This window comes from Budorcas taxicolor, chromosome 2 (genome assembly GCF_023091745.1).
Source record: "Budorcas taxicolor isolate Tak-1 chromosome 2, Takin1.1, whole genome shotgun sequence".
Lineage (NCBI taxonomy): Eukaryota > Metazoa > Chordata > Mammalia > Artiodactyla > Bovidae > Budorcas > Budorcas taxicolor.
Genome location: NC_068911.1, coordinates 32,473,762 through 32,486,804, shown reverse-complemented (window position 1 = coordinate 32,486,804; position 13,043 = coordinate 32,473,762). Strand labels below are relative to the sequence as shown.

Below are 13,043 nucleotides of genomic sequence, written 5' to 3'. Positions count from 1 at the left end.
AATTCTTAGCTACCAGGTCTAAAAAAAACCAGGCCACGGGCCAGAGCATTTTCAAGCTGAAGTCTCCTTTAGAGGCAACTAGGGCAAAGCTCCCTTACACTGCAGATAGGGAACCTAAAGAGTAAGCCGTGGTCACACAGGACACCTGCCACTAACACCACTAGTCAGGAGAGTCAGTCCCCGACTACAAGTTAAGAAGACGCCACTAACATCTAGGAGAAAATCAGAAAACAACATTGGTTGCTAAGTGGGAGACACAGCCAAGCAGTGCAACAGGAGTTCCAAGAAAGGAGCCGGTGGATGGAAATCTCCACTCTATGTCTGCAGAGCACCAGATGTCACGCTGACTGGGCAATATCTACAACTCCCACAGGACTTCGGCTAGGCCCCGAAAAATTAGGAAGGCAGATACTAACTAGGGGGAGGCACTGCATTTTAAGTAGGATCATGAGCAAAGCCTTGGAGGTGAGAATCACCACCTCCTCATCCCAGGAGAGCAGAGGCAGATGGAGCGATGTGGTTGCGGTTCCTATCACACTCCTTACTTACTGGACATGACTGTATTAAGTCGCTGTTACTGCTGTAACAAATTACCCACTAATTTAGTAGCTTTAAAAAATATCTTACAGTTTGGAGGCTGAAGTCTAAAACGGGCCTCATTGGGCTAAAATCAAGGTGTCAGCAGGGAGTGTTCCTTCCAGAGGTTGCAGGGGAGAATCCATCTCATTGCCTTTCCTACCTTTCAGAGGCTACTTGCATTCCTTGGTTTGTGGCCCCTTCCATCTTCAAAACCAGCAATGGCCAGACAAGTCCTTCTCTCACTGGATCACTCTGACACTGTTCTTTGCCTCTCAATTCCACTTTTAAGAACTGTTCTGATTATCTTGGGCTCATTCAGATACTCCAAGATAACCTCCCTTTCTCAACGTCAGCTGATTAGCAACTTAAATCCACATGCAACCCCCATTTTCTCTTGTCATGCAATGTAATATATTCACAGGTCCTGGGGTTACAATATGGACATCTCTGAGGAGCCACTGTTCTGCCTCACAGTGACCTGGGGTCTGTTAACAACCTTTCCCAAGCCTCAGTCTCCTCAGCTGAGATAGTAACACTGAGAAGGTAACATTCTACTTCAAAGAGTGGCAGTGAAGATTGGATCTTCCAGGTAAAGTGCTCTGTTCAGCATCAACTTATCATGCTCAATGTTACATAACAAGCAGTTAAGTGGAGGCCAGAGCTGGGTTTGTCTGAACCGAATGGCTTCACTTTAAGTGTGTGACTTTATTATAGAAGAGGATCCCTGAGAGGTTTTCAAGATTTTAATGTTTTGGGCTCTTTGCCTAGGAGTCTTATTTCAGCTTAAAACAAAAACAAAAAAGCCCACCAAAAAACCCCCAACAACCCTGAAAAAATAGGATCAAAAATCAAATCACACACAGACAAGGACTTCCCTGACGGTCCAGAGCTTAAGAATCCATGCTTTCACTGCAGGGGGCACAGGTTCCATCTCTGGTCTGGGAACTGGGATTCCACATGCTGCACAGGGTGGCCAGAGAAAATCCCCAAAACACAACAACAAAAACACATATACATACACACTCATAAAAAAGGCAAACTTCAAAAAGGTAGAAAATACCACAAAACAATCAGAAAGTAAAGAGTGAAAATTTTCAAACACACGGGTCCAAGGAATCAGAGTATCTACAGGTGACCACTAAGCTTGGTTCTGAGCTCTCCGCAAACTTTTTGCTTCTCTCAGCGCCACCTGTCTTCCGCCCTCTTGTTCCTCATCCTCACTCTCGTTCCTGACTCCTCATCCTCCTGGGAAACCCCGCCCTCCTCCTGTCTTCCCTGATCTGACCCGCACACCCCACACCTCCGTGCTCCGACAAAGCCTGTCACAGATGTGTTACTGCACTTGCTCTGTGGACAAGCCCACCTGAGGGCCACCCTATGGGGGCACTATGGATGGTAGGAAGTGTTACTCTTTTTCACAGCTGGAGTACAAAGTCGACCCTCCAAAGTTCGCTGAATTAATAAGTCATGCTTCTCAATCTAATTCAAGAACAGGAATGTCTGGTTTCCAGCTTAGTGCTTATCTAGCAGGGAGTTGATGATGGACAGGGAGGCCTGGCGTGCTGCAGTCCATGGGGTCACGAAGAGTCGGACATGACTGAGCGACTGAACTGAGCAGCACTTACAAGGCTGAGGAGATGTCATAATGGGAATAAAAGTATTTCCTATGAAATATGATCATATCCTTGCTAAAATATTTATTTATTTATTTATTTATTTATGTGTTTCTTAGTTATGGCATTCGAACTCTTAGTTGCAGCCACGTGGGACCTAGTTTTCTAACCATGGATCAAACCTGGGCCCCCTGTGTTAGAAGTGCAGTCTTAGCCACTGGACTGCCAGGGAAGTCCCAGCTCCCTGTTTTTTCAATGACTTTAAGAATATCACTTACAGGATAAGAAAATCTTACCTTTCAGATCTCTTGACGTTGTATAAAGTTTCATAATTTAACAGAAAAGTGCTCCAAAAAAGCTTTATTCATGAAGGGACCTTTCTGTGTCCTGACGGGATTGTCCCAGCAAATAGCAGCACCACAAAACGCCATCTGGTGGAGGAGAGGGACGCTACACTGGAATTATTTCCTCTAATCAATTTCTATTTTAAAAAGGGTTATTTTCCGAAAGTGTTCCTTAGAAGACTAATGTCACAAAGTTTGCTGTCCGCTACACTCAGGAATTCCTAAAGGTGAAAGAAGAGAGTGGGTCTTTAGTTAACAGTTCAGTGTATTTTGAGGATGACATTTAAGTGTCGTGTGTGTGTGTGTGTGTGTGACTCAGTCGTGTCCAGCTCTTTATGACCCCATGGACTGTAGCCCGCCAGGCTCCTCTGTCCATGGGATTCTCCAGGCAAGCATACTGGAGTGGGCTGCCATTTACTTCTCCAAAATATTGTGTGTTTTTCAATTCAATCCATTAGGATTCTAGTGTTAGGAGACAGTGAGAAGCCAAGAATGAGCCAGGCTGGGCCTCCGTTCAGCCCAGGGTGAGTGACTCCTGCAACTCTGGTCTAGGGAACCTGAAAGGACAGATATGAGGGGACATGGAGGAGGTGGGCAGGAGATCCAAAGTGACAACATCCCACTGAGAAAATCACTCCCTCGGCAATCTCAAGGTATAGTGTTCTTTACAACTTATTCATTAAAACTTTTAGCTAAACTGTAAGAACTGTAAGAGCCCAATGATGAAATCTTGGCCTCAAGGCACTCAGTAAATACTGTCTGAACAAACTAGCTCACGTTCTGGTGGGACAGAGACGCAGTCAGTTCCATGGGGAGAACACCATGCCTCACTGTCATCCCTTGGTGTCCACAGGGAACTGGTTCCAGCCCCGGCCCCAACTCCTCTTGAATACCAAAATCCAGGGATGCTCAAGTCCCCTGTGCAAAATGGCACAGCATTTGCATGTAACCTACACACATCTTCTGGTATGCTTTAGATCACCTCTATGATTGCCATTTCCTTCTCCAGAACTTATAACACCTAATACAGTGTAAATGCTCAATAAATAGTTGTAGATACAATGTAATGCTATGTCAGTTAGTTGGCAGATGTGTGACAAGTTCAATTTTTGCTTTGGGGAACTTCCTAGAATTTTCCTAATATTTTCAACCCAGGGTTGGCTGAATCCACAGGTGGACACAGAGGGCTCACTACACAAAAAGCAGCAAGGATGGAGAGCTCCAGGAAAAGGGAAGAGGAAGACCTGCTGGCTGGTCTAGGTGCAGAACACCTGGTGTAGTCGCCTTTAAGAAACCAGACCCAGAAATCGCTTCAGGCGCTTTCAGTCGGTGGCTTTCCCATTAAACTACTACAGACTTTCAGACTATCACTTTATTCACACACAACATAATTCACACATGATGCCGCCTTGTAAAACAAGCACTTACCCTGTCGCCTCCTCTCTCTCCCATTTTATGGCAGAGAAACTCAAACACAGAAAAGGTGCATGTTTTGCTCAAGTGTATAGACCCTGCCGGGGCAGACAAAGGGTAAGGACCAGATACCAGCTCCTAGGCCCCTGCCTTCCCCTCAGGAAGCACTGCATCCCTTCTGAAGGTCAAATGGACGAAATTTCTTGCAAATTTTCTCTTTTAAAAAGGGCACTGAATCACAGCAGAATATAACAACATTTTACCAGAATGCATCTTTACAGTAAATAAATAAGCGTAAGACAGGAAAAAATCAAGTAGGCACCCTAAAAATATCAACCCCTCTATCAAGTTTTCTTTAGGCAAAAGAAGAAAGTCTGTCTGCCAAGATCAAGGTGAAAAGGCTTAAAGAGGAAAGGCTTGGCAGTCTAGGAAGAGAGGAAAAGTACAAGGGACCAGCGTCCCAAGGATCTGGAAACACACCCAGAATGCCAGCCCACAGTTAATCATTCAGCACTTTGCAAGGATTAATCAGTAATGAGGGTGTGTAAGACCTTTGGGGCTTCATAGGTGGTGCAGTGGTAAAGAACCTGCCTGCCGATGCAGGAGACACAAGAGATATGGGTTCAGCTCCTGGATCAGGAAAATCCCCTGAAGGAGGGAATGGCAACCCACTCCAATATTCTTGCATGGAAAATCCCATAAGACATAGGAGCCTGGTCAGACATGACTGAGTATGCACTCATGCCAAGACCATTTACAAAAAACTGAAAGGGAGGTTTGAATAAATGAATAATTATGCTGTGAGCCTAGAAAGGGAAGCTAAATTTTATGAAAATGTCAATTACCTCTAAGTCAATATAAACATTTAATAAAACTACCAGCCCAATGTATAGATGGATATAAAAGAATATTTCATAAAACATAAGAACTAAAAGAAGCAGAGTCCAGACTTCACCAGGTACTCACTTACAGAGCAAGAAACGAAATTATATTTAGTCATACAAAAAGGTTTCTAGACCAAGAGAAAACACAGAAAATAGACCCAATTACACATAAGAAAATATTTTTTGGTTAAGCAGGCATCATCAAGATGAAGGATAAAGGAAGTGTTACTCCATAAATAGTGCTGATTAGTCAGTAAGAAGTGAGGAAAATCAACTGTGCTCTGTATTTTAAGCCAAGGTAAACTCAGGCAGCATAAAGAGCTAAATAAGTTTAAAATCCAAAGAGAAGAAAGTGCACTAATTAGTGATCAGATTTTTTAAAAAATAGATCAAGAAAATGAACCACAGATTTAACTACATGAAAGTACAGAACTGCTATGTAAAAAAAAAGAGATAAAAGTAAAATGACTAGAGAATAATGGACAGAAATATAACAAAGGGCTACTGCCCACAACCATCTAACAGCAGGGCCAACATAAACTGATGAACCAGCACCTGGATGGAGACCAACAGGCAGAGGACACAAGGGACTGAGATGGCCCCTCTCAGCACCCTACCCCCAACACCCAGGCAGAGTGCTTCATATATGGGACATTCTCAAAATATTTGTAGACCAATGGCAAGCTAAACAAACGTTAAGAGAGTGTCCTGGCTATTTCTAAGGCAATTAAAAAAAAACAAAAAACATAAGGCAATGGAAAGACATGTGCATTTTATATACGCTCGTGGCCTGGTGAACCAGGACATCTGCTTTCTACCACAACAGTCCAAACACTTCATCAGTTAAGCTCTCTATAACCAAATGTTAAACAGGTCAAATGTTCCTCAGGCCTCAATTTGTGTACATGACAGAAACGCAACAATGACCTAGAATTTACATTTCAAACTGTCCCGTTAAATAAAAAAAAAAGCCAGCATGGTTTTCTCTTACTGAGCATCGGCTATTAATAGTAAGTAAAACACCATTTGACTTCAGCGTAGGAGAAAGCAAAGGTGAAAAACACCCAGATGCCCAAGGAAGATTTACTTTAGGTAATCCTTCACAGTACATATTTCATAGAAATTCATCCTTCCAAATTTGTGGTTTTCTTCTAAAAATGGTTCATTAAAGCTTAAGTGGGAGCTTAGCCACAAAAATGGAGTGAAAAATTATTAAATATGATGAACTCAGTTCTTGCTAAGTCCATAGGCAACAGGATTTTACAAGACCCAACTAGAGAGGGAAGAAATATAGTAAATTTACTGAGCTAGATTTATTCCAAGAAGAAATCTAATATAATAATTTGTCAAAATTAGTGATCTGACCATAAGACTTGTTTTGTACCTTTAGGTAGTCTTAACCCATTTGTTACCCTCCCTGCTTAAAAAAGGAACAAAAAAAAAACCTTATTAAAAAAGCTTTTAATAAGTCAACTATATTAGAAAAAAAATGGGAATAAAGACTACTACTACTACCTTATATTTGGAAAGATTTTTTCCAAAAGAAGCAATGTTTTGGAAACTTCTGAATGAAAAGGTAATTTAAGATGAAACATTAACATGCATTATAAGTTAGCTGGATAACAACACACCCTGTTTCAAATCTTGAAACAGCTTCTCAAGAACTTGAATGCTGCCATTATTCTAGTGACTAACTCTAGACTACTCTTTTATACATCATCTTCAAAGGACTTTATTTAGTTTTCTAAGAGGATTTTTGAACATCTATCTGCTTAAGCTTATTTAAGTTGGCAGTATTTTGTCTTCAAAATTCAAAGTCTGACTCACTGAGCCTCCTTAGTCACCTGAAGCTGTGCAGCCCAGTCTTAAAGGGGACAGAAGAGACACCTAATGTGACAGGTTGAGTTCCTCGCCCAATGTCCCGTGCGTGAAAAGCATGCACACAGCAGATTCTCTATGCATAAAACCGTAAGACAATGTACACACTAAAATGGCCAATAATACAACTGCTTGATGTAGTAATAGTATACGATCATAATACCCCCCCAAATACTGAAGCAATGTAATATCCAGTAGCAGGAGGATGGCTACATATTTTGGCTGGCCTACTGAAAGATCAGTGCGATCACTCATCTGGCAAATAGTGACTGATCCCCTGCTATGTGCCAGATGCTGGAGAAAGAACACTAAACTGAAGACACACGGTCCCCACCCTCAGAAACCTCCCAGTCCCAGGAAAACGACAGACAGTAAACAAATCATCTCACAAGTAGACACATCAATATAAACTAGGCTGAGTGCTATGAAAAAAAACAACAAATCTCTCCCCAACGTGGGAGACTGAGGAGGTGCTATTTGAGGGGAATCTGGAGGATAAACAGGGGTTTAAAAGGTGGACAGCTGGGCCCTGGGCACTGGGGATGAGAGGACACATTTCAGGCTGAAGGGCTGGCACAGCAGCCCCCGTGTGAGGAAGGAGGGTGGAGACTGGGTACCAGGTAAGTGCCCACTGGTCTCGTCAGTGGGATGGGAAGAGGCTTGGACCAGGAGGAGATGAACAGCAGATGAAAGTATCTAACAGAGAGCTGATTTCAGGTCACAGCTGATACAGAGAAAGAAAATGGAGCAACATGAAAAAACAGGCAGGATACAATGTTTAACTCAAAAGCAGGGCTTCAAATAAGATATGATTCAACTATGTAAAAAAAACACGTATATATGGATTTGAGAATAGTGAAGCTAGCCGTAGGCTGATGCTGTAATGTGACATGACTTTCATACAACCAGCAATACAACCACTAAAAACTGATCAAAACGTCCAACTCCACACAAAACCAGAGAATATAATAAAATTTAAAGTGCAAAATACAACATTGTAGACACTGTGTGATCAAGCTACATTAAAAAAAAGGCTCTAAACATTTAAGAGACGGTCCTTGAAACAGCAAACAATTCTGTCAATAGAACATAAAACAATGTAATATAAATACAGAGAAAAATAATCAAGAGAACTAAAATGTATGATCACAAAGATAACCTATGCAAAAGTAGATATCAGTATACATACATTCTGGTTAAAGCACTAATGTGTTAATATGAATCCTGTTTACCTTTCTTTAATGAATGCAGTGCTGAGGTGAAGAAGGTCAAATAACCCGGTGGCTGGGGTGAGCTACTGAACTCAAAGTACCCGAGAACTCCAGGCTGTAGAACAAGAGCAGAATTAGGTGGCTGGGGTATCGCTGGTCACTGCATAAAGAGAAATATTTCAAAACAAGAAAGACATGCCATTACAACTTCACAACTGCAATCTGCTGCACTCCCTTTTTAAAAACCTAACAGAAGCCCATGAAAAAAGTTGCCGGTTAGCACTGACCCTTTCCCTCCATTTAGACAACAGACAGGGTAAGGGATCGAGTTGAGTTGCAGCAGCTTTTACAGGGGCAGTTAGTTCAGAGCTGAAACGCCCTAGGCAGGTCCTTCACCCTGTGTGGACAGTTCTCCTATGCCCCTGGTTTGAAACCTCACCATCAAGTTGAAGTACTCACTTGCCTTTGTTTAGCAACTCTAGGCAAACCAGTTCAATGATCTGTTACCTTTCTTACATTTCTTCCTCGACTTCTTCCTCCCCTCACTCCAAACACACCTTCACGCTCACTGGAAATCAGGCTACCCCGAGTGGCTCCACTGGTGCCCAAGGTCATCCTTCTGGGGCTCCTTCCTCTCCCCCGACTCAGAGGCCAGCATTCCTCACGGGCAATGCTCCTCTCTTGTCAGGTCAGTCTGCGGAGAGCTCTCTTGGTCCTCCACTCCACCTTCCACCTGCTCATTCCATTTCTCTAAGCTTAGAACCGAGCGCCCCTCCATTCTGCCAAACCAATTAACTGTGTTCTACCAGACACATTCTGCTTTCATGTTCAGAATAATTTCTTCCTCCTTAGAGGGCCCCGAGGGCACCATTCTGTCCAACTTTGTCCTGTAACTAAATGTTTCTGAAGCCCAACTGCCGAGATCCTTGAGCAAAGAGTGCTGGCTGGGAGTCAGGAGACCTAAGCTCAAGTCTGACAGCTCAGTGATCTTGGGTGAACCCTTCAATGTGAAGCTCAGCTTTCTTAACTGGCAAATGGGGACCATTCATCCTGGGGTTACTGAGAAGAATGAGCTTGATGAACATAAAGCACTAGCCAGAGGTAAGGAGTCCTTTCTAGCCCTAAAACACACAACACTGTTTTTAATAAATAATTTTGGAGCTGATGTGATCACTGGGACAAAGACCTAAATAGTAAAATAGAAATTTACCCTCTTGGTAAAGTTTAAAATCAGTATGTTGTACAAAAAAGGAAATTTCTGATCTATAATGGAACATACTATCTTTCAAATCTAAAGCACTTGTTTAGTCTAATAAGATTTCATTTTAAATAAATTACTGCTTTTCATTCTGGTAGAGACCGAGACAGTCAATGTTTAATCCTAATATAAAAAAAAAATCCAACAAATAACTAATTTCTCAAACAACTGAGGAAATAAGAAAGTAAAGTTATTGAAACAGGATTTTTTTTTGTGCTAAATTTCTTTAAATGTTTTCAAAAAGCCAATCCAGAATTGGCTCAAAATAGAATAACAAACTGTTTGGGTTCCTAATGTTTTAAACCAAGCTATGACGGTGTATCAGCCTTTATACCATGAACTAAGGAAAACAAGACCTTCAGGAATTTCAGTCAGTTAATACTGGGTAATACAAGATAAAATGAAAAGCGATGGAAAGAAAATACACCCATTTAAATTTCTTTTACTCTCCTAAATCAAAACCAATTGGAATAAACTCATTCTAAATATTAAGAATGGTTTCATGGCCAAAAATTGTATGAAGTGAGCTTCAAATTCTCTTCTCCCATCATAGGAGAAGGCATACAGCCCATAAATATGTATCTATTTATATGCATATATGTAATTACATGTGTTTATGTAAACACACCTCAATGGAAATAAAAACTACCTGAATTCTACGTCTTCATGAGAAATGCAGATTAAAACTTTAAGAATGAATGAAGGCTAAACCATTTGCAGGGGTCCTCTGCAGGCCTTTTAACCGTGTAAGGGTTTATCCCTATTGATGGCACCACTGCTGTGGTTTCCCAGGAGGCTACGCAGCTTGAATGAAGGACCCTCTATTCTCAGAAGACCTGGTACTGAAATTTCCAAAGAAATTCCACAAACAATACAAAAAAACCCATAGGTAAAATTACTTTTACTTTTTATTACCAAAAATACGAAGATCATAAAATTCAACAACCGTATTAAAGGATTAAAGGTTGCATAAATCATAAAATACTAGCTATTTTAAAGAAACAGGCAATGTCTATCTATTTTAGGTACTATTTTCCAAATATTCATAGTAGTGTGACAGTCTGTATTAAATTTTGAAATGTGGCATGTTTCAGAATGTCACTTAAAACTAACATTTCAAAATAATAAAAAGGAAATAAAGTGACAATTATCTGTTTATTTCTATTGCAAATTAGCATTTAGAAGTTATTAAACTGGCTCTGGTTATGCTTCAGGTAAAATAAATTTCACAACCATTTCCCCAAAGTTTCAATGCCTCTCCAACCAAAGCTGTTATCTGAGAAATGATTATATATTTCAGTTTCCTCCACAGTTCTTTCTTAAATCTGCAAAAAGGGAAGTTTGGGGAACAAAACACATGCCTATCCACATACACGATCGTGCCAGGTCTACACCCCTTGTTTGCTGGGCTGCATATCAACCCGGGAGCTGGTTCAAAGCAGACACCGGGGCCCCTGCCTCATATACTTTTGAGGCTCTCTTTCAGATGAGCAGGCCAAGCACGTGGGGCAGCCTGACCCTGGGCTGAGGTTGGGGCTGAGGCCGGCTGGCATGCACGCTGTCGCTCCTCACTCTGATGCCCACCAGCGTGTACAGATGGTCCCACCTCAGGGTCCAGCCACAGAGTTTCCATCGGTCCCTCCCTGAGGCCAGGACGGCTGCCAGGAGAGCCAAACAGCCCACAGGAACCCAACTGCCAGCGCTCCCCTTTCCTTCGCTTGCCCACCTCATCAAAGGTGTAATCAGGGCACACCGCAGTTGCAAGACACCTCTGTGCCCTCGACTCCCACCGCTCTCCCCGCAGCTCTAGTCACTGCCCAGCCAAATCCAATTCCTCCCTCAGGACCTCTGCACTCACTGCTCCTGCCTCCTGGAGCACCTTCCCCAAATTTCCGCAGGGATGGATCACATCCCACAGGCTTCACTCTAAGTCTCTGTCCAAGTGCCGCGTCCTCAGAGACGTCTTCTCTGCCTTCTAAGACACTCACACCTCCCTCTCTGCTCTCATTTCTGTCCTGTCACTTGTCTTTGTCTGTAGCAATGGTTTTCTTATATTATGTCATGTGTTAAGCTTTCTAGGGCTGCCATGACAAATCACCACAAACTTGGTGGCTTAAACCAACAGAAATTTATTCTCATGGTGAAGAACTAAACATGAAGAGTACCAGATTATACCCTAACCATCTGTGGGTTTTCAACTCCATTCCATGATGTACAGTATATTCAGTACCTGCTATAATAAGGCTGGAATAGGCTAAATGGGCTATTTATATGAGGCTAGCCCAACCTTACCAGCATAAAATATGTCTTTCCTACGTGAGCACCATTTGCAGTGTGCCATAAATTTCAGCAGATGGTGTGCACGCCCTCTAGTGGCCATGAGAACAGTTACCTCCATGTGTTGCTTTCCTCAATGGCAACAATATTTCTGAATTAATGTTAACTCACACTTATTGGAGAAGGAAATGGTAACACAATCCAGTGTTCTTGCCTGGAGAATCCTAGGGACAGGGGAGCCTGGTGGGCTGCCGTCTATGGAGTCGCACAGAGTCAGACACGACTGAAGCAACTTAGCAGCAGCAGCAGAAAATGTAAAGCTAAAGTTGTATAGAACTATGAATTAGCAGAAACAGTATCTACTTCTTTGTGCAACATCAGAGTACAATCAACACTTCTACTAACAAACAACAGGATAACAGCAGGTACCACGCAGCATTCTAGGTTTGTCTCCAAAGTGCTCAGATTTCTGTCAATTGGCAATTTACCCAATGCCCTGCTTCTCCCTCCAAACACCTTCCAAACGTTCTCTTATCCCACTTAAATTTAAAACAACTTGATTTATCAAAACTTCTAAGAATAAATGAATGGATATATGCTAAATCACTGCTCTTAAAAAGATAAATTATAGAAATTCATGAAAAGATTTTGAAAATATTTTTGTTACAGATATGAGTTTTAAATAAGACTGTTGGCATCTGGTGGTAGACTGAAAGGTACAAATCAGATGATTCTGTCACATGCTTTAAAATATAAAAAAGTAAGCACTACTGACATAGAAGCTACTGATACTTAGGACAAATGATGTCTGAAAATTACCGACAGAGGAGTCATAAAATTAGTGACTGTGAAAGTGACATTACCACACTCAGTCCTATTCCCTTTCCAATCAACTTAATGTCTAAAAAAATGACACTGGGGTGTGCTTGACTATGCTGTCCCCAAGTAACAAACTGTCTTGTCTGTATCTTAAATAGTTAGGAAGAACTTTCAAGGAAGAGGAATTTTATCATACAATTAGAGTAAATGAAGAAAGTAGAATTTCTTAACATGGTTTGCAACAAGATGACATAAAGCTCCTGATCTCTGCCTGCAGTGTCCACCTGCAAGTCCATTTAGTTTTAGCTACATTCATGATTTGTAAGGCAGGTATGATTTTAGTGCATATCTGGGAAGAACATTCTAGACTCTACCAAGCATCAATCCTGTGATTTTCATACACAGAACACTCCCAGTTCTGTAGAATACTAACAACCCAATTAATAAAACTTGCTTCTTTAATAGTAAGTCAATAGCCACAGCCCATCCTTTATCACTAATTATTCTTAGAACCATTATTAAAGATGAAGGGAAAAAAGTTACAGTCAAGTTAAGATTTATTTTAAAATTTTTCTTCCATGAAGAAGGATCAAAAATGACATAAAAATAATTAAATATTCAAAGTTTTAACCTCTAGTTACATAGTGAAATTTCAAATCAGAGACTTTAATCATTCCTTTGTATATAAGGAAGAATCTTGGGAGCCAGAAGACCTGGACTGCAGTCCAATCTCCACTTGGAGTAAATCAAACCCTCTCTGCCTCTCT

General features: G+C 41.5%; 1 protein-coding gene across 4 annotated transcripts in view; it reads right to left on the bottom strand.

The window, feature by feature from the left end:
• The window catches only part of TXNDC11 (thioredoxin domain containing 11), a 58,624-nt gene that overhangs the window by 25,538 nt on the left and 20,043 nt on the right, over nucleotides 1-13,043 (bottom strand). For 2 of the 4 annotated variants that reach the window (XM_052636160.1, XM_052636162.1), the window contains one exon: nucleotides 7,944-8,037. The exons of the other annotated variants lie outside the window; for them this stretch is intronic. In XM_052636160.1, coding sequence (XP_052492120.1) covers nucleotides 7,944-8,037 — 94 coding nt within the window. The remainder of the gene's footprint in view (nucleotides 1-7,943; nucleotides 8,038-13,043) is intronic. 4 annotated transcript variants of the gene reach the window in all.